Source organism: Sceloporus occidentalis, unplaced genomic scaffold (genome assembly GCF_023333645.1).
Source record: "Sceloporus occidentalis isolate IW3139 unplaced genomic scaffold, rSceOcc1.0.p SCAF_3, whole genome shotgun sequence".
Classification (NCBI taxonomy): domain Eukaryota; kingdom Metazoa; phylum Chordata; class Lepidosauria; order Squamata; family Phrynosomatidae; genus Sceloporus; species Sceloporus occidentalis.
Window position 1 is genome coordinate 79,440,011 of NW_028316983.1, and position 22,215 is coordinate 79,462,225.

General features: G+C 40.7%; 1 protein-coding gene across 2 annotated transcripts in view; it reads right to left on the minus strand.

The window, feature by feature from the left end:
• The window catches only part of RAB3B (RAB3B, member RAS oncogene family), a 93,836-nt gene that overhangs the window by 17,213 nt on the left and 54,408 nt on the right, over positions 1–22,215 (minus strand). For both annotated transcript variants that reach the window (XM_089515130.1, XM_089515129.1), the window contains exon 3: positions 6,108–6,226. In XM_089515130.1, the coding sequence (XP_089371256.1) occupies positions 6,108–6,226 (119 nt within the window). The remainder of the gene's footprint in view (positions 1–6,107; positions 6,227–22,215) is intronic.

A 22,215-nucleotide genomic window follows, 5' to 3' on the forward strand; every position in this document is an offset into this window, starting at 1 on the left:
CAAAAGTAACAATCTATATAGAAACTGTGTATGTGTGTCTTTCCCAGACTGTAGAATTACTTTAAAAAAGGAATTAATTACAGTTAGAATTCTATAATACTCCAAACCTATTTGTTTTCCCATTTCTCAGAAGTGACTCAGATTGTTTCTTTTTGTCACTCAAAAAATATGTTACACACTGTTGGCCTGTGACACAACACATATTCTCATCTTTGTCTCAACACCTCCACGGAGCATGAGTACAAGCATGAACCATTACATGAGCCAACATTTAATTTGTAATATTTCTCCTCTTCAGTAACACAAGGGTTATGTGCTTTCAAGTACAGTACTGTAGTTTCTGACATATAGCAACCCTGTTATGAGCTTTTCTTGGCCAGATTTGTTCAGAAGGGGTTTGCTATCCCCAGTTGTTGCTTTATCACACAAATTTACTCTGAAATGCCTTGAAAGTCATTATACAGCTTGGGCACACAGACTCTTTAAACAGTGCTCATTGCTCCACTACTGACCCAGAGTGATGCTATTAGGCTCACTAATAGGGTAGGTTTGACTCTGTCTCCATGCATTACAGAGGGCAGTGGTCACATCATCTTAATTGACACATAGCATATCTGTGCTACAAGAAAAATATTTCTCACTTAATGAAAAACCATCACTCTAATAGGAACTGTTACTCTGATATGTGAACTATAATTATTACAAGAAGCTATGGTTTAAAGGATAAAAGGCTGTCACTTCTGGAGAAGTCTTATATCACAAGGGAGAATTACCACTTTTTTATTTCAGGCATGGCTCCTATATCATTTACAGCTACAGAAAATAAGTAGATGACTTCTCTGTTACTCCTTCTTCATAACAGGACAGCAGAATTGCTGAATGTTTCCTTGTAACATATATATTGGTGCACCTAGATCATTTTAGACCCTGGACTTAATGTTTTTTTGTCTCTTCTGCTGTCATCGTGCTCTCTTCCTGATTTCGCTCTTAACCCCACCTCTTTGCTCTATGCCTATGCCTTACCAAGCATGCCTTAAATTTTATGTTTATTCATTTTTAATTTTTCATGCAGGCTTAAGCTCTGCTACTCTGATGCAAGTTTTAAAAAAGAAAGAAAGAAAAGAAATAGGGAGGAGGGAGGCAATTGGGCTGCTTGGGAATAGCAAGAGGAAGGGGGGACAGGGGGAGAGGAGGGGACTGTGGCACTACATGACTGCCAATATCGCAGCTACCCCGGCAGTGATGTTTTGCACCTGGGGACTAGCATGATTGGGAGGTCATTGACTTCAATGAAGAGGGATTCAGCAGCAACAGGTACCAGTGGCAGAGCAGATAGGGGTTGGAGGCATCATAATGTGAGAAGTATCGCCAAAGCCATTTTTTTCTGAGTCTAATTGTGGTTTAAAAGCTGCATGTAATAATCTCCAAAGCAAATAAAAGAAAAAGACACCATTTTCTAAATACCATAGGTACAAAATAAAATAAAATAAAAATTATTGGGCAGTTCTACATTTTAAACTCACTTAAATATTCTTTGCCCTGTTGCTAAATACACTGGCCTGAGAATAAGCACATATATGTTTTTATTTTAAAATAATAAAATAAGCCCCGGCATGTGTGTGTGTGTGTGCGCGCGCGCGTGTGTGTGTGTTCCAAGCTGTCCACCACATGCTTATATTTTTTAAAAAGAAGGAGGAGGAGAGAGAGGAAGGAAGGAAGGAAGGAAGGAAGGAAGGAAGGAAGGAAGGAAGGAAGGTAGGTACTACAGTGAACAGTGAGTTCAGGTATAAGGGCTGAGAATAGTCTCTTCACTTACGACATCCTCAGCTCCCATTCTCTGCCACAACAAACTACAATTCCCAATATTCGATAGCCCTGAGCTATGGCAGTTAAAGTAGTGTGAAACTGGATTATTTATCACATCATCTAGAAAGATTCTGCACTGGCAGAAATGGCAGGGTAGGATAGATAGAAACTGTTGTACAGAATTCAAGCCAAAATTTGACAGATAATAATATATATATATTTTTAAAAGATATATATTTTGCAATTGAAATAATGAATGTTAGGGGCAAATGCAATACACTCTTTTAATGGTATCTGACTGAACACTTGTTTAGGTATGAAGTTTCCAACATATCAAAATAAAAGAAAACCTTGAACATAATGTTATTCAGCAAGAATAGAAACAAGTCATGGCCACCTCTCATGCTTGAGGTTTTAGCGGTGTCTCTTGGTGATCAGCCCTTGGTATTCTTTTATTTCATTCCTGTTTCTTGTATGAAGCCTGATCCAGTCATTATTGCCTGTTATCTTGTTGCTGGCATTAGTTTCTGGAACATCTTGTGGAAAGACACCTATGGCTATTCCAAGCTCTCTGAACATTTCCACGACTGCAGGCCTGTTTGCAGAGAAGAATTTGCCACCATGCTGAAACCTGAGGTGAAATGGGAGCCCTGGCTACACTTAACAGAGGCTTCTTTGGATTTGTCTCTAAATGTTTAAGTTTCTTCATCTTTGGAGAGTAGCAGGATTCACATCTTGCAGAATCATAACTAGAAATTCTTTATATTTTAAGTTTTCTATTTTATAGAACTCTGCACGAACTGCTTCTTTTGGTAGATACCTACCAAATCTCAGTATGATTTCTCTATAGTTTTATTGATTGAGGTATCTTGATGATCTATGGACTCTATCAAAATCATTTCCAGAAATATTTAAATGAGGAAGAAGGTCTTTAAACCATTCAGTTATAAGGCTAAGTGTATTTGGTTTGCTTTCTGATTCAGGGAGCCTGCAAACCCTCAGGTTCCAACGGCAACTGATCCTCCAGGTCTTCCATCTTTAGTTGTATCTCTGTGTGACTGAGGATTGGTTGTTAACGGTCTTCTGTTTCTTGACCCCCATTTTGGAAACTTCATTTACTGTACAAGCCATGTCATTCTCCATGAGGTCTGAGAGAATTTTCAAGTATAATGGACCCTTGGTATCCGCTGGGATTTGGTTCCAGGACACTCAATGCATATATTTTATTTTATTTTATTTTATCCTGCCTTTCTCCCAATATAAGGACTCAAGGTGGCGAATACCAAAATTCATGGATGCTCAAGTCCCATTAAATATAATGGCAAATAAAATGGTGGTCCCTTATATAAAATGGCAAAATCAAGGTTTGCTTTTTAGAATTTATATATTTTTTGAATATTTTCAAACCGTGGATGCTTGAATCCATGGATAAAAAATTCATGGATAAGGAGGGCCAACTATAGTTTAATTCAAGCCATTCATTCTGTCTTTAAAGCTTCATAGTATAGTTGTAAATTAACTTAACATATTTCAAGAGATCTGATTGCTGCAGTTTCCCACTTGTCATTTGAGTCTGTTTTGCCACCATTATTAGGCAACCTTCTTAGTATGAGAAATTGAAGTTAACTAGTATGTCTTTCATTCCAAAATAGGTCTTTAAGACTTTTCCTCCCCATTTGTTGTTTGCAGAATGCAAATTTACAGCTGTGTTAATTGCTTAACATCCCTACTGTAGCTTTTATAAATGAATGGCTTTCCTTTAGGCTCAGAGCTTTGGACTTTAGCAGCCATTAATGCCCCCCCCATGTAGTCTTCCTTACAGCACACATGACAAGTGGAGTTTTTCCACATCTGCTCATGCTTGTGGAAGGGTTACAGCCAATCCTGAGGAATATATTTTCCCCAGATCCTGTACACTGCTACTGTCAGGGTTTATATAACAGGGAGGTTCATGAGCTGCAACACTAGCACTCTACTTCCTGCCTCTCCAAATGGCACAAGTGCATGCACCCAACATTTCCCCCCAAATTTCCTCCTCTTGCTTCTGGGTTGTTCATACACTGACAATGCACAGCACAACATACATACTAACACTTCTGTGCTGAGTCAGAAAGCCTTGGCACCAGCTGAGAGTGAAGATGGGTGACTAGGCTTTGAAGCTACCGCACATAAAAAAAATCATACCATACAAATTAAAGATTCTGAAACATGGGACCCTGGTAAGTCTTTTGACTAGAATGAAATCTGTTTTTCACTCTTAATTTGAAATCCAGTCAGGCATACTGGATCAGAACCAAAGATTATGAATCAGAATGGCTGTTTGAAGAGTATGAAAGCTGGACACCATACTGTCACATGGATGTTAAAGTAATATATAGCTTCTGGTAATACATAATCTTTCTGCATAATTACTCTTGATATCTCATAAATAAACATTAGGCAGATCTAATGTTATTCACTGACATTGTGAAATGAATGTGAGGTTGAGAGTGAATGCCATCCACAGAATATTTTGGTTATAAAGTAGTTTCAGGCAAAAAAAATTGAAAATATAAAAATTCTGCCCTGATGTGCCCTAATGAAGTATCTTTGATGATGAAGCTGCAGTATTATGCATATTTACCTGAAATCAAGTTCCACTGAATTCAGCAGCAGCTATTTCTATGTAAACAAGCACAGGACTGCACTGAAAACCTTTAAAAATGATCCGCATCCAATCTTTACAAATTCAAGCAGAGTCATTAAAAAACAGTATACAGTGCACCCTTGGTATCTACTTAAGGTTGCCATAACCCGCCTGCAGGCGGGTCTGTCCCGGTTTTGGCGGAACTGGCCCGGTCCTGGTCTAGTTCCGCCAATTCACGGGTTGGGGCCTGGATTTGGCTGCTGCAGGCCGGGTGGCACTCCTCCTCCTCCTCCTTCGTGCGCTCCCGCAGCAGCCATCCACCTCCTCCTCCCCTACCTCCCTGTTTTTTGCACGGCCGCACAGCTGTGCAGCCCACCCTCTTCCTCCTCCCCCTTTTGTTTTACGCGCACGCGCGCAGCGCTCAACCCACTTACCTCCTCCTCCTCTGTGTGGCTGTGCCGCCCGCAGCACTTCCACGGGGCTGCGGCCAGCGCCAGCTTGCGCTTGCCCTGCTTGTGCGCGCGCACGCGCACAGGGCCATATGGAGTGCTCGTCCCCTTCAGGCTGGCTGGCCAATGGCAGAAGGGCAGGGGCAGGGCGGTTTCCAGCCCCAGCCCACCATTGGCCAGCCTCAGAGGAGGAGGAGTGAGCCTCTAGGTGGGAAAAGCGCCCTTTCTTTGCACATGGCGCTAAGGAGGAAGAAGAAGAGACAGAGGAGGAAGGAGAATAAGGAAGAGGAGGAGGAGGAAGAAGTAAGAGGAAGAAGGGGAGGAGGAGGAGGAAGAGGAGGAAGTAAGAGGAAGAAGGAGAGGAGGAGGAGGAAGAGGAGGAGGAGGAAGAAGTAAGAGGAAGAAGGGGGAGGAGGAGGAAGAAGTAAGAGGAAGAAGGGGAGGAGGAGGAGGAGGAAGAAGTAAGAAGAAGAAGAAGAGGAGGAGGTGGAGGTGGGTGCCCATTTCCAAAGGTTTATTTCCCTCTCAAGGTGTCTTTTTTGTGTATTTTTGGTGCTTTTAATGCTAACAGGTCTGCCTAGTTTTAAAAGTGATAGTGATGATGAAGGAATGGAGAGGGGGGTGGTTTGGCCAGAAAGGGAAGTACATTTCTGCCATCTGTCTAGGAATAATGCCCAAATGTCCTCCATTTTGATCATGCCTAAGAAACATGCATTTATATTTACATTTTTTTAAAAAAATCATCAAATTTTTTCACGTGTCCTCCATTTAAAAAATGTGTCCTACATTTGAAAATGTTATCCTACATTTGTCACGGTTTGGAGGTCCCGACTTATGGCAACCCTATATCTACTGAGGTTTGTTCCAGGTTCACTTGTGGACACCAAAATCCATGGATGCTCACATCCTATTAAATAAAATGGTGTAATATAATGGTGTCTCTTATATAAAATAGCAAAATCAATGTTTGCATTTTGGAATTTATATATATATTAAACATTTTCATGTCATGGATGGCTGAATCTGTGGGAAAAGAATCTGTGGATATGGAGGGGCAACTATACATACAATTTGATTAAAGTCTTATATTTCATTAAGCTATTAGGTTTCATTTCCTCTCTTAGGTCCAGATGATGCACTGACTTGGATTACCTGGTAACTGGGTTAAAACAACAACAACAACAACAACAACAAAATTACAGACAGCAGCAATGTACTGTTCCTACCAGTCCTGGACAGCATTGAAGGACTCTTCACAAGTAATATCATACATAAGAATAAACCCCATTGCTCCTCGATAATAGGCAGTAGTAATAGTCCTGTACCGTTCTTGTCCAGCAGTGTCCTAAACAAAACAAAACAAGAAAGAAGCAGTTCAGCATTGCATTTATGTATATTACTGAAATCAGCATAATCATGCCGAGAGCATGATAGTCATTTCATGTGTGAAATTTCTGTTATGCTGATGTGGTCTCTGCACTGGAAAACATGGGAAACAGTTGGAGGAGGAAGAGAAGGGGGAGGATTATTTTAATGTAACATATTTTGTGTTTTCATTGTTTTGTATAAACATATCTGTAAGTGGTCAAAATTAATAATGACCTGCCTGCCACTGTTGAGCCTCCCCCTTTTAGAAACAATTCCAAAGTATCCAGGTTGGACTGTGACATGTAAAAACTGGTGGCTCTGATTTCAGGAGGGCAGTGAATCAGCTCTTGATTTTAGTCTAGACCACTGGTTCCCAAACTTTGGTCCTCCTGGTGATTTAGACTTCAATTCCCTGAAGTCTGTGCCAGCTTAGCCAACAGTCAGGAATGCTAGAAGCTAAAGTCAAAAAACCTGGAAGAACAAAATTTGGGAACTACTGGTCTAGATCTTAGAGAAGCTATCTGAATTTAAAACCTTTAGCATTAAGACTAAGAGCAGTTTGACTAGATCTCCAACCATGGAATCAGCAGCCTCCACTGGATGTGACGTTATTGAAAGTAATGACTTTTTCCATAAATATGTAGGATCAATTTACATAGCAACATTCTGTGTCCTGAAAATGTTAAACTAATTACTAATCATTGATTGATAAGGAATGAAAGCTGAGGCACCTATGGCGGTTTACAAACCGCCTGTTTGGGGCGGGCTGCACCCGCCCCTTTCCCCGGTGTATCGGGGCCTCAGTGTCCAGAGCGGCAGCCGCTGAGGCCCCAATCCGCCGCTTTTCGGGCTGCGGGGAAGCGGCAAAAGGCCCCTTCCCCGCAGCCTGAAAAGGGGTGTCCCTGGGGCTTCAAGCCCCAAGGACACCCCGCGGTGGCGGGGAGGAGGAGAAAGGGGCCGCTTGGCCCCTTTTTCCTTTGGTCCGCTGGGCGCAGCCGTGTGAAGGCTGCGCCCAGCAGACCAAATCAGGAAGGAGCTCCGAAATGGAGCTCCTTCCTGCTCTGCGCTAAGGGCGCACTAAGCGCCCTGGCGCGGAGCGAGGACGTCATGTCCGCGCCGCCCCGTATAGAGGCGGCGCTGCTGTGATGTCCTCATGGCGGCGGCCGTATGGAACGGCTGCCGCCATTTTGTGTGTGTGGAGTGCGCACTGGGGTTCTAACCTTAGTACGCGCTCGGCACGTACTTTCTAGCCCATCTGTAACGGGCCTATATGAAGTGAATCAGAATATGGATAACACTGTGTTCCTTTAGATAAGTTATTGTCCCTTTCCTTGTCACTGCAGCAAGTACAGTAAAGTGAATAAATGTTTGCACACATGAGATTGTCTGATTATTTCTGGCCAAAAATCTGAATTCTTATTTTTAAACTGTTTGTCAAAATGTTCAATCTGAATTCATTTTCTACATCTCAGTTTAATTATGTGGAGGACCAAGCAAAGGACTTTGAAGTACCAGAAAATGGCACAAGCCATTCTGTTTGACAAGCTCATACTATATGAAAAGTTGAATGGCCATGCTATTTGTGTTGATCTGTTATGTATATTAGTGTGCCTCCACTATTTAGAGATGAATCTCCATCTTGAAATGAGGAAGAAAAGAAGACAGGATTACCATCAGCTCTGCTGAATAGCCATCCCTACCAGGCTACTTTCTAGTTTCTCCTTCTATAAGTACCAGCTATTCCAATAAGCTGCAGCAGTAGAAGAGCTGGGAAGCAGAGGTATTAAATCAGCTCTTCTAGCAGCTCATTCACACTTGCAAAAAACCCAGTTTTTGAGTTCCATCGATCCAGGACTGCAGAATGGATTTAAAATGGAATGAAGTTTACACTACATTTTTCCATTACCAAATTCCTCCATGTCCATTTACCATGATTCACATTCACATTTATTTTTGTACCGCAACAATGTTGGTCGTGATCAATCCATCCTGGGTCTTTTTTTAAAAAAATGTGAATCATAATGCACATTGTTGTGTTTCCAGTGACGCAAGCACTTTGAGATGTGCCTGCGCGCATCAGCTGTCACTTATTTCCATGGATCTCTGTGTGTGTATGTGTTTATGTATGTATGTGTGTGTGTATGTATGCAGCGGTACCCCTGAACCCATGAAAATATGACAGTGTGCAGAGACTGTTAATTTTTTTTTTCTCCCTAGAGACCACCCCCCACTTCCCCAGTATCTGGTCCATGCATCCATGGATCAATGCATGCCAGGGCAGGGAAGAATTCCCATCACAGAACCCCTGACTCACTCTCATGAACCCGTGAAAATCTGATAATTCGCAGAAGCTGTCAATATTTTTTATTAAAATACGCGCTGCACCATCCCCCCCCCCCCCCCCAGGAACAATTCCCTTACCTGCCCCACCTCTTGAATATTTTCTGGTAAGACCAAAACACAGCTGCACAGTGTGATTGGGACTGCAGTGTGATTTAAAGAGACCTCTTGTGGCTGTGCTGGAAATCCGCAGCCCCACAGAAGCCCCATGACAGCCCTATGGCAGCACTGAGATGGGAAAAAATGGCAGCTTCACAAAGAACTGTCTTGGGATGGTTACCCCTCTTTGCCCACCCTCTGCCCATTGTCCTTCCCTCCCTGGTTGACCCGAATGTAATCAGAAACGCATTCACATTAGTTCAGCATGGTTGCAAACTGGTTCTTTTCAAAAGAACCTGTAAAAGATCAGTCTTCAAAAGAACTGGTTAAGTAGGACTTGTGTTGGTTCACACCGATAGAACACAATCGGGTTTGAAATCGCCTCAAGTGTGAACGAGACACATATAAACTGGCTTGATCCAATTCGTAAAAATGGAGGCCTAGAAGACCAGCTCCATTTAATTCCCCATTCTCTCATTTGTCACTGGCAAGCAGCCATTCCATCAGGTTCATACAGAGATAGATATGGGAAGGAGAACTTAAAAAATAATAATAATTTTTATATTAAATTTCTCATCCTCTACCTCATTCCCCTTCTCCTATTTGTATCTTACATTTTTTTGGCTGAAAAAGATTTTTAAAAAACAATTGAAATAAATAATACTACTAGCTTGTACTTTTGTCTGGCTACTTTGAGGCTACAGATTAAAGTAACAGTTTAGTAATCTAGAATATAGATGTAAAAGCCTGGGGGTGGAAAAGAATTTGGGGAGGGAGTCCTTGAGTTGTTTCGTTCTTATTTCCCCCAAAAGCCATTTTTTCTGGAAATATTGAATGGAATTGGATTATGGAATATTTTCTTTGATAAATAAGATGTTCATATATTTGCTTTCTCAAAATTATTTCTAAAAACTACTTAACAGGAAGATGTTTATGTAAGACTTTTATGTAAGATTTTCATCAACCCTGGATAGAATAACCATGTGGTCAACATCTTGAGCAGTGGCTCTCAGTCTTTAGTCCTCCAAAAATTTTGGACTTCAGCTCCCCAAATCCTTGACAATTGACCAAGCTATCTGGTGTTTCTGGGAGTAGCAGTTAAAAACAGCCGGAGGATCAAAGTTCGAGAACCACTGACATAAAGGACTGCTGTACTGAGAATGAGTGATTAGCCCAACATTACACAATGAGTTTTATGACAGCAGAGACAAGAATCTGGGTCTCCTTGGGCCTAGTCCAATACTGTGACCTCTATATCTCACTGCTTCTGCTTTACACTGATGGCATTTCATAAGAAATATTTACCTTGAAGCACTAATAACGTCATCTATTTTCTGTATGCCACAATGTCTTCTTTCATAAAGTTTCTACAGCAAGATCTAACATTTCCCCCTCAAATTTATTTCCCCATGGTCTAGGAACAATAGCTTTTGCCTTAAATGTCAGTACAGTCCATCATTTGTTTCTCCTATTCATTAACATATTAATTGAGGATTCTGGAGCTATGGAAAAGGAATAGGAATAATTTTTTTATCTGTTTATTGTTTTGAGTGTTAATCATAATTTTTTTTCTTTTAAGAACCTCTGTGACCAAGAAATCAAAGTATTGCTGGTATCCAGTGAAAAACCTAATATTTATTGCTGTAACCCACCCGGATTCCTTGTGATTGGGCGGGCTATAAATAAATCATTTATTATTATTATTATTATTATTATTATTATTATTATTATTATTAAAAACAAAAAGCAACATTTTTAGATAAGTTTGATCACTTATTCTTATAAATTATTGCTGCAGTAGGAATGTTCAACCAAAAACGTTTTTAAAAGTATGCAAATTTTCAGCTAATCCAGAAAAAAGTTTGGGGTGGGAAGAGAGGAAGAAACAATCAATATTGAAATCGTAATGGCTGGAATCCACTTTCTCCCTTACGAATGTGTGGCTACCATCGTTATGCAGCCATGTACTGATTCCCAGCTAGAGATGTGAAGGCCCATCGAAAAATTAGGAAAAAACAATTTTTGTCTGTATTTTTCCTGAATCATGCTAAAATATTTTTGGGGAGGAGGGGAATGAGGAGAAAAACAAGAAAAAACACAGTAAACGGAAGAAAGGAAGAAAATCAATAATGGAATATTTTATTTTTGCATGATTCAGGAAAAATATGGACAAAAATATCCCCCCCCCCCATATTTTTTCATGGGCCTTCACATCTCTATCCAGTTCAGCTCTCCCAGTTTCCATTTACTGGGCAGGATCCAGTACAATCGATGGAGATCCATTCTTCAGTCGCTTTGAAAACAGGGGAGTGATGTTCCTACGCTTTCCTATGAGGAATCTCTGTTGTGACAGGCAGAAGTGGGGTCCCTGTTGCAATTCCCCCTAGCACCAGAGATTACTTGCACAAAGGTGGGAACATTAGCTGATTCCTGGGCAACAAGGGAACAGGTAAATGGAGACTGGGAGGCTTTCACAGTCCCAACATATTATGTAGAGATTGAGAATATGACACAGTCACAAATGTGGTTAGGTTACAAATTTGTAACTGCCCAAGTAGATGCCAGCCAATAATTGCATGATATTCCATCTGTGAGAGAAGAGTTCTGAAGGCATTCAAACTAGCCTCTCACAGGTCATTCATAGGGTTGTCATAAATCAAGGCCAATTTGATGGTGAATAACAATGGGATGTGTGCCCAACAGATAGGAGAAGTAGGTCTGTTCTCTGCTTCCCAGAGGGTAGGACTAGGTCTGATGTTTTTAAGTTCCAGGAGAGTAGATTTCGATGGAACATTAGAAGAAACATCTTGACAGTAAGAGTGGTTTGGCAATGGAACCAACTGCCTAGAGAGGTGGTGAGGTCTCCGTCACTGTATGGACAGCTACCTGCTGGGGATGTTTTAGCTGGAGATCATGCAATTAGCAGTAGGTTGGACTTGATAGTTCATGAGTTCCCTTCCAACTCTATGATTCTGTGATTCTATTTTTTTAAACTTTGAGATTCCCTTGAATGGGTACTCAGGAAAAATTGCAAAACTTTTTGAAAGAACAATTAATCTTGTTTCCAAGACTTTGGCTGAAAACAACGTGTCCTTGAGCACCACCCATAGGCTTCTATCTTCAGACAATGAGTTCTGCTACCTGGAGTTGTTTTTATGTTCAGGGATCCATTGGAGGGAATATGCTCAGCTCCTCCAAATAGTCAGCAAGGAGGGCCTTAAACTGAATATTAAGTGGCTATGAAAATACTTCCGCTTCACAGTGAGGCAACAGCTTGAGTTGTGCTGAGACAAGTGTGTGTGTTTTAAGAAAGTTTCATTTGCAGAACCTATGTATTTCCTCTGAATTGTATTGAGAATTATTGGGTTAGTAACAGGTATATAATGACCCTTCTGAGATGGTTCCCAGCCAGTTCTTTTGGCTACTTCAAAGTGAATCATCTTACATAAGAAGGAGTCATGCTGGATCAGACCAAAGGCCGATCTAATCCAGAATTCTGCTCCCAGCTTTCTACCACAGTTTACAGCCCCTCTAATCTGTTTCCCTCAAAGAGCAACTTGTTGACAAGACATTCATTCATGTATTTAAAAATCCATGTTTCATTTCCTTTTTAAAAAAATGTTCCATTTGCACATATTTTATCCATCTCTCAGCAGCCCAAGAGGTGCTGTGAAGCAGCAGTAGGGAAAATGACAGGCTTATCTTTGAAGAACACACTTGATATTGCAGCTGCTATTCTTCCCTGATGTGTTCAGGTTTTACTCAGATGGCAAATGTACTGGTTTTTAAGCTCAGCTTTTAAGAAAGGTCTCATGCATCAAACATGATTAATGAGAATGTCTCATCTTTTTCCCCCCACTGCAGTGGGGAAAGAAAAGTCTAAAAGGTTCTTACTGCCTAGATAACGTCAGCAGGAAATTCAGCTAGCAAAGTGGCTTTAAAGCAAGCAACTCTATCTGTACCAGTCATTTGACAGATATGCAGGTTTACTTGGATGCATATCTCACTGTGTTAAATGGGCCTTAGTCCTTAGTAAGTACAGTATATGGGCATTTAGGATTGCAGCCTTAAAGAAGAATCCTACACACACTTTCTTGGACTAGGTCCTACATAGATCAATAGGACTAACATCTGTGATAACAAACATGAGATTGTACTGTCAGTGTGCAGTCCTAAAAACCTAATAGGGAATAATTACTATTGAATATGAACACAGTGGGGTTTATTTCTGAGTAGACTTGCCTAGGGCTCATTGGTGGCCCAAGGCATCTTACTATGCCTAATCACTCAAACAAATTTAGGAGCATGGCTCTCAGAATTATTATTTTGTCAGTAGTGAGAGAAAATCCCACAGTCATCCCCCCTACTCCAGGAAATTAAAAATAATCATAATAAATAACATTTTGTTATCCAGAAACCAGTGTAATGTGGCTACTTTAATTTTACTGTGTAGCTCAGTCAGGGTCAAATAGTACTAGTGACAAAGTGTGATAGAAACAAGATCTGGTACAAGAAGAGTCAGGGATGAGATATCTGTAGTGGACCTTGGCACCATTTCCTACCAACCCAGACCACTGGACAACAGCTGTCCATGTTTACAAGACTGGAAATGACAAGATCACTTTTGGTTTCATTTTTAAAATGATTTTTTGAGGCTAAACATGGTATTTCTTTGTGGGGGTGGGGGAGAGCCTAAAAATACCTACTAGGGAGTAATCCCCACTGAACATGAAGTACTACTAGTACGACTACTATTACTACTACTACTACTACTACATCTCTCCCAAAATGTGGGCAAATTTTTTTAGAGGACAACAGAGGATCTAAGAGTGTTGTGGGTGGTGCAGTCTAAACAATTATCTAAATAAACAAACACTCATGGGATCAGGATCTGACCTTGTTCAAATTGTGTTCTTGCTAGGAAGCAGAGCTATTCACTGTAGGAGGATCTCTAGAAATTCATACCATGCTAAAGATTTTTTAACATAGTATATGGGGGGAAGGGGGAGTCTAATCTGGTCATCTTGAAAAACAAGCAGTACAATAGGCAAGGGCCTCACTCAAGAGAACCATGTAACCTTTATTAATTTTTGCATTCAGTTGTACATCTGCATCAGTGGAGACTTCCTACCCCTCCTTTTTGCATTTGAATCATAAATTTCCTTTCACCTCACTTCATATAAAGCTTTTTGCCCTTGATGTTGCATCCTAAGGCAGAAATTCCACAATTCAGTTGCATGAAACATGCAGTCAAACAAAGGCCTTTCTTCTTCTGTATTTATGTATGATAATGTCTGCAAGGCATTTCTAGCTATGATGAACTGGTAAACAGCTCTTCTGAAACCCATTAATGAGTTTAGGTATTACATCACTTCTTCTTACTGTTGTGTACTTTCAGTTTGTTTCTGACTTATGGCACAGGGTTTTCTTGTCATGGTTTGTTCAGTGGGGGCTTGCCTTTGCCTTTCTCTGAAGCTGAGATAGTGTGACTTGTCCAAGGTCACCTAAGGGGTTTCTATGGCCAAGCAGGAATCCGAATCCTATTGTCCAGAGTTATAGTCCAGTGCTCAAACCACTATACCACACTGGCTCTCACATCACTTCTTAGCCCTCTTCCTTCCAAGCAGAAAAAAATACACTGGCATTTAGAGGAGGGATCCACATGTGATCATTATAAAAAAAATAACTTTCTGTTTGAAGGAACATTCTTTTCATGTTAGTGATAAGTTTTTTAAAAAAGGCTTACCCACCGAATGCATACTTCACATATAATACATTCTTGTTTCAACCACTGTGGTCATGGAACAATGAAAGTATAATTACCTCCCTTTTAACCAATGAATTGATTAAATACATTGATCAACACTGAAGGAATTAAACTCACTGTTAAGGAAACAGGACATTTTATTTCTCCACTGCAGTAACACAAGTTTAAATTTGCCCTTTTTGGTTAAAATTAATTCAAATCTCTTATTTAAATCAGCTTACAGGTCATAGTGATAGTCCCACCAAGTCTGCATCTAATCAAAATAGCATGATACACAGTTTAAAACTTAATCGGTTGTACAAAAAACCAAATGCTACTTTATTATTCATAAAATCCAACACCATAATTACTGGGAAAGTCTTAAAAAGTGACAATTCTCATATCATCTTTGAAACGTGGGGTGAATAGTCTGTCCTGTACTCATCGTGAGGAAAGTATGGAAGAAGATGGGACAGTTTATCCTTTTGCAAACTTCAATGAGCCTCATGTGGCAATCAGAAATTTAAGTCAAATAGGGTTCAAGGCACAGATATAACAGAACAAATGAATATAAAGGTTTTGCCCCACAGACTTTAACAATCCTTGGACTTCCAGTGGCAGCTTTGTTGTTGTTGTTAGCTTCCTTCAAGTTGTCCTCGACTCATGGTGACCCTGTGGATGAGACATCTCCAAGCCCCCCTATCTTCCACTGCTAGGTCTTGTAGATTCAGGACTGTGACCTCCCTGATTGAGTCTAGCCATCTGGCATGCAGCCTTCCTCTCTTCCTGCTGCCTTCTACCTTTCCGAGCATTATTGACTCTTCCAAGGATTCATGCCTTCTCAGGATATGGCCAAAGTACAACAGCCTCAATTTAATCATTTTGGCTTCCAGGGAAAGTTCAGGCTTGATTTGTTCAAGCACCCATTTGTTGGTCTTTTTGGGTGTCCATGGTATTCTCAGAACTCTTCTTCAGCACCACATTTCAAATGAGTTGATTTTCTTTCTATCTGCTTTCTTCTCTGCCAACTCTCACACCTAAACATGGTAATAGGGAATACAATGGCTTGTACAATTCTAACTTTCATGCTCAGTTGTATATCTTTACTCTTTAGGATCTTGTCTAGTTCTTTCATCACTGCCTTTCCATTCCTAGTCTTCTTCTGCCCTATGAGGAATGACCCCAGGGAACTGGGTATGTTTAGCCTGAAGAAGACAAGGTTAAGAGGTGACATGATAGCCCTGTTTAAGTATTTGAGAGAGTTTCATATTGAGGATGGAGCAAGCTACAGGAAAAGAGATTCCACCTCAACATTAGGAGGGACTTCCTGACAGTAAGGGCTGTTTGACAGTGGAACACACTCCCTTGGCATGTAGTTGAGTCACCTTCTTTTGAAATTTTTAAACAGAGACTGGATGGCCATCTGTGCTTTGATTGTGAGTTCCTGCACAGCAGGGGATTGGACTGGATAACCCTTGTGGTCTCTTCCAACTCTATGATTCTATAGAAGATTACCGCACTACACTCTTATAGTGCTGCTATTCCACTTTAACTGCTATGTCTGCCTCCTGTTGCATTCTGGGGTTTGCAGTTGAGGGAGGGGCAATTAGAATTCTCAGCCAGAGAGCTCTTAGGCTTCACTGAACTACAAACCCCAGAATGCAATAGGAGGCAGCCAGAGAAGTAAAAGTGGAATAGCAGCACTATAAGAGTGTAGTGCGGTAATTTACTATGATTCTTTCTTGACCACAGTCTCCACTGTGATCAATGTTTGATCCAAAATACGGGAAATCTTTAACTATTTTGATTTCTTCATTGTCTGTGTTGAATTTATGTAGATTCTCAGTGATCATTATTTTTGTTTTCTTGTTCAGCAACAAGCCTGCCTTTACACTGTCTTCCTTGCCCTTCTTCAGTAATTGTTCCAAGTCCATGATGTTTCTGCTAGTAATATGGTATGACCCACATATCTTAAGAGTGTTCCTCCTTCCACCAGTTTCACTCATTCTTCTAAATCTAAACCTGCTCTTTGTATGATATTTTCTGCATACAAGTTGAACAGGTAGAGTGTTAATATGCAGCCTTGCCTGACCCCTTTGCCAATTGGGAACCATTCTGTTTCTCTATATTCTAGCAGTTGCCTCTTGTCCTCAGTACAAATTTCTTATCAGGAGTATCAGTTGTATTGGCACTCTCATGTCTTTAAGAGCATTCCATAGCTTTTCATGATCTATGGAGTAAAAGGCTTTGTTATACTCTATAAAGCACCAGTGGCAGCCTGGCATGTATGTATTCTTTTACTATGCATGTCACATATGATAGATTGTAGCTAGACTGCAGAGAAGAATTTCACTTTGTAAATATTTACATTTTTATGACTATTTGAATTCAGTCCAATAGTTCCCATCCATTTCTTAATTCCTATTTCCTTCATAGTCTCTCACTTCTGCCTGGCAAATGAATAATTCCAAATCAAAAATTTTGGAATGGGAAAAAACAGCTGCTGAAGCAACTTATAGGGCCCAAATTCAATACTGGAGGCAATGGGAAGCCTTTTTGAGGAAAACATTTGTGCAATAAAATCAGCCTAACTTCTGAATTTGGCTCAAATTTGGAAGAGGTAAATCAGGCTACAGAGGCAGTGCAATAAAGTCCCTATGCAGTGGCTGACAAGAATGTGGAAGAGGTGGAGCGGAGGCAGCCATTGGTCGGAGGGAGCCATCAATCATATTGGGGGGGAGGACTGGGTGATTGGCGCCTCCCTGCGACTAGTGGGTGATGAGATTGTGGAAGAGGCAGGGGGAGGCAGCCTGGCAGGTTCTGAGTTAACTGTTTGTATTCTGGCCAGGGGCAGCTTCCTTGGCCTTCTGAGCATTTGAATCAGGCAGATAAGAAGCCCTGTTGTTCCTAATGGTGGCGCAGCCATGTGGCCATGCTGCCATTCGGAACAATATGGACTTGCCATCCGCAGATGCTTACATCCACAGATGGCAAGTTTGTGTATACCAAAGGCCAACTATAGTTTCTCGACCACTTGGCTATAGAAAGTAACAACCTGGCCATTAGACTATATTTTGGGATGTCTTTCTGTTTGGACTGGCTGGGTTATAATAGGTAGATTTGCTGATGGAGCTGAATGTATGGACTGTCCTTCTTCTGGTTGTTCAGTGTTTGGTGTTAATTGTAGATGTCTGCAGTTTTTCATGAATTCCCCTTGGTTGATTTTCCATTTTTTTTTCACTCTCCAGTTTAACTCAAATAGTGTCTCCTGTTTTTTAGAATGATGACTGTAGAAGTGTCTTTTGCCTCTCTCTGTAACGTTAGTCAGGCCATTTTGGAACTCAGGGATTTTCTACACTTACCAGAAAATCCAGGTGGCCCCCACATTTTCCATATACACAGTTACACTTGTCTACACTATTACTATGGACATCAAAGCAAATAACAGCAAATTTGGCTTATACTGTATCCAGTTAGGCTCAGCATCTTCTACTGTTTCCTTAATGTTCAGATTTAAACCCAGAGCAAATGCACCTCCTTACTAACATGGCAGTCCAAATATACGTAACAGCCTATGTTCACATTTATCTCTTTTTGTCTTGGCTGGTTCCTTCTACTGTTTTTCTATTGGTTCTTCCCTGTCCCCCATGAGCCAAATTTAGACTGTAAGCTCCTAGGAGCTGAAACCTGTTTTTCTTCTCTGTGTTATCTTGCAAGCCCCAATGTACACCAACAGTAATAGCATAAAATAGTGTATGAAACTAAACCTTGAAACTTTAGCCTTTGCTTCTAAGAAACGATGTCCAACATTGTCTCCAGGGAAATCTACAAAATTAGCAACAAAGCATTATACTGACAGTAACTGGTCAACCATTGTTCTCGCAACAACCTAGAAATAGAAATGTACAGGAACAGGTGATGAGTCAGTCACTACTATGAGAAGAAAATTATATAAATCACATTCAAAGCTGCTTTCTGAGTTCACCTGCCGGTAGCAGCATGTTAACCCCCCACACTCACCTGCTTGATCACTACAAGGGAATATCAAAATATATTTAGAGCTTAACTCTCCTAAAATCACTTGATTTTAAGAGAGTTAGTTCTGTAATGTCACTCTTTCGCCCTACTAATTATTCCAGTTCACCACAATCCAGGGGTATGGCCTGTAGTGAAGTCCTGTTTTAGCTTTCATGTTTGTGCAAATATTGTCTTTTAAGGAACCTTGTGCATATACTACTGTAATGACATGATACCTGTTTGCTTTACATTGTATGTAATGGGCAGACTACTTGGAAGGTGTGCTTGATGTGGCTGTTTTTCATACCAACACCATAGATCCATGGAGGAATGATTGATAGAATTGGATATACTGTGTAATATACTTTTTCCGCATGGACTTATTACATACTATGTAATACAATGGAAAGCAGCATCAATGCTCTTGTCTCTGAGAACCATACAGTACAAGCTAAGGATTTAGGAGCCCTTCACACATGGGATGTTAGTCCTACCTGGTGTACAGTCACTAAAATTAATGGGATTACTTAGTCACAACTAAGTTAAATTCCATTGTTTTTGGTGGGTCTTCTTGGGTAGGGCTAATTTTGGATTTAACCCCACAATGCTTTTCCTTTATGGATGTTACTTCTCTTAGCAAAATTCATGCATCGTGTATGGACACAGTTGTCAGTGAACACAAACAAGTCTGTTTTGCCTACAACCAGTAAAAATCCATAACTAAATGTAAAGTCATGAATGCTTTCTTCACACACAACGCTATACATAACTGTAAAATTCTTCCTACATAGAAATTATTTTGGCATTCAGGAAAAAAATGGCCAGGCTTGCATAATCATAATGTGGCTTAATAAACTAAGATATTCATTAACATTTTGCCTGTGAATGCAGATCCTTTGCTTCTCCCTTTATAGTGCACCTCAGTAAAACAGCAGAGCTTTTAATTAACCAGAGCTCCCCATCTTATCTCATTAGGGCCCATACAGACAGGCCAAAATAAAGCTGCTTTGGGTCACTTTGGAGGTATGCTGTATAAATGATGCATGTTTCCTAAGAGTCCGGAAGCCATGCCAAAGCCACGTTCCAGTCCTAAGATCCTGGCATGTTCTGAAGCTGATAACTATAATTTTCCATTTTGATAAAATAGGTAACTACAGTTAATTATATACTACTGAGTTTATTAAGGCCTACTGTGAAGCAGGAAACTAAGGACCTGTGGATACAGCTTGGAAATGTTACAGAAAAAAGTAGTGTTACTCATTTGACATTTATTATAAGTTACATGTTACTTGTTTCTTGTATTAGCCAACACTAATTTTACCAACACCCACGTGTATCTTATGGATGTTTCTATCAGTTATCTTTTTATTTGATGAATAAAATTTTTATTTGATGGATAAAGTGGCTATCGACCAGACAGGTCATGAATCATTCCCCTAAAGCAGAACAAAGAGATGAATTGAAAGATGTGAATGTGTCTTCTCAGACAATGAGGCAGTAAGTCTATGGGGAGGGCTGAGAATGAAACATAGATCTATCTTTAATGTTCTGTCCAGTAGGCTGTGGTTTGCTGTTCAGTGCTTGAAACAAAACTGGGAGTGCTAATTTGGGCATATTTACAATACACACAAACCTTCATACCACAACCTCCACTCCCTCTTTAGCAGCACCAAAGCAGAATAGACAAATAGACAAGGTTTCTGACAATTACATTCTGATGCTTTGCAGATGAGTAAAGAATCCACATGAGATCATCCCAGGTCAAAGAAGTGGCTTATAGAGATCAGAAGTGGTCATACAGTATATTCAACATGTTAAAAGCTCATGCAGGAATGTGGTTCATCGGTGTTCCAATCAATGTGTGGCAGGCCTGCCATTATTCCAGAGAGCAATTGAGTATGGCTCACACTGTGTACAGCCACCATTAAATCCCTTTAGAAGTAGGATAGCTTAAGATGAATGAATGAAGAAATTAACCCTGATTAGCATCAATTTACTGAAAAATTAGTCAGCCATCTTGAGGAAATATTTAGGATTTACATAATTCATGTGTTCTGGAAACTTTCTGGGCATACATTTTAAAGTACTGTGTCCAAGGATGTCTGACAACCCTTTTCTTCATGCATGAATTTCCTCCATCCTCTTTCAGGGACCCAGAGCATGACTGGGGAAGTTCAGGGCCAATCAGATGAGGTTTGAAAGTAACTAATCTGACTTTAATCTACAGAAAAACAGATTCTTGAATGGTTGAGAATAGTAGCTTCAGAAAAACTGGAACTCAATCAGAGTGATTGTATAAGGATACTGAATGATCCACTGACATAACAGAGAGCCATTTATGGCCTTTGGCAAAGAGGACAGTGGTGGCAGGTGCCACCTTGGCTAGCCCAATGAGGTTTATCTTTCCCAAGTGCCTGCTTGGTTTTCACACTCTTGAAATGTGGCACAAAACCCAGTCAGTCAGGAATTGTTCTATTCACTGGAGGAGAAGGGCTTTTGGAGCTCGTCAGTCTACTTCAGAAGCATATAAATGGTGCCCAAATGTCCAGGCATTTGGTGCTGGAGCTTTTTGAAGGCAACAGCAGAAGATGCAAGAGAGAAGGCAGCAAGGAGTTCAGCTGTGGCAAAGCACAGTGAAGTTGGCAATCAAGACAGAGCAACAGCAAGGAATAAAGCTATCAGCAAAAGATCATTGTGTGTATTGTGTGTCTTTAAGTTGTTTTCGAATTATGGCGACCCCCTAGCTTGGCAAATTTCTTCAGAGGAGGTTTGCCATTGCCTTCCCCTGAGGCTGAGAGCATAGGACCTGCCCAAGGTCATTCAGTGGGTTTCCAAAGCCAAGCAGAAATTGAACCCTGGTCTCCAGAGGCGTAGTCCAGCACTCAAACCACTACCCCACACTGGGTCTCAAAAGGTCATTAGGAAATGGTTCTTTAATATTTTAAAGAGTTTAATATACTTGTCAATGTTTTCTATCCATTATGCATCTTTACCATGTGGCATGACTGATAGATTCATGCAGGACTGTGGCCCTTATGGCCAAGTGTGATATATAGTCAGCATTCTGCCTGCTGCCAATACCCACAAGCAATTTTTGCCCTAGGCTTTAAGTTTGATGGCCCCTGGTTTGTCTATAACAGCGATTCTTAACCTTTTCTTTACCCTTTAAATATCTTTTATTGCCACAGACTACCAAGACTTCTCAAGATTTAAAACCCTTGAGTGCATCAAATATTTAATTAAAGTTACTAAATATGTCTTTAAAGATGTTCCGTAATGACTTTTTAAAAAATATCTCCCAAGTTGAGCTGATTAGATCTCAGCCCCTCACTCCTCCCCTCCTATTGGTTTTGGCCACCAAAGGCCTCGTTGATGTATTTCCACCACTGTGTGTATGTCAGTAGTAGTGTCAAGTAGTGCAAGAAGTAACAGACTCCTTTGCTCACAGACATCGGGAGCATGGCTCCCTCTGATCTAGAACTGTTTCTATTGCTGTTGCTCCCACCACTGATTACACCAGCCTTCCCACTTGTCTCTCTTTGTCTCCCTTTGCCTCTGATTCTGTGCGCATTAGCAGCCCCAAAGCCTCATTCTGCACAACACGGTTTTTGCCATGAGACATCTCCTTGTCATTTTCTTTTGGAGTTCCTGGAGCAACTTAGGGGAAATGGCCAAGGCAAGGAGAGGTGGAAAGGTGGAGGCAAAAGAAGGAGAGTGTGAGCAGGGAGGCAGAGCTGTGATATTGTTGCTGCTTGGGATGGTGG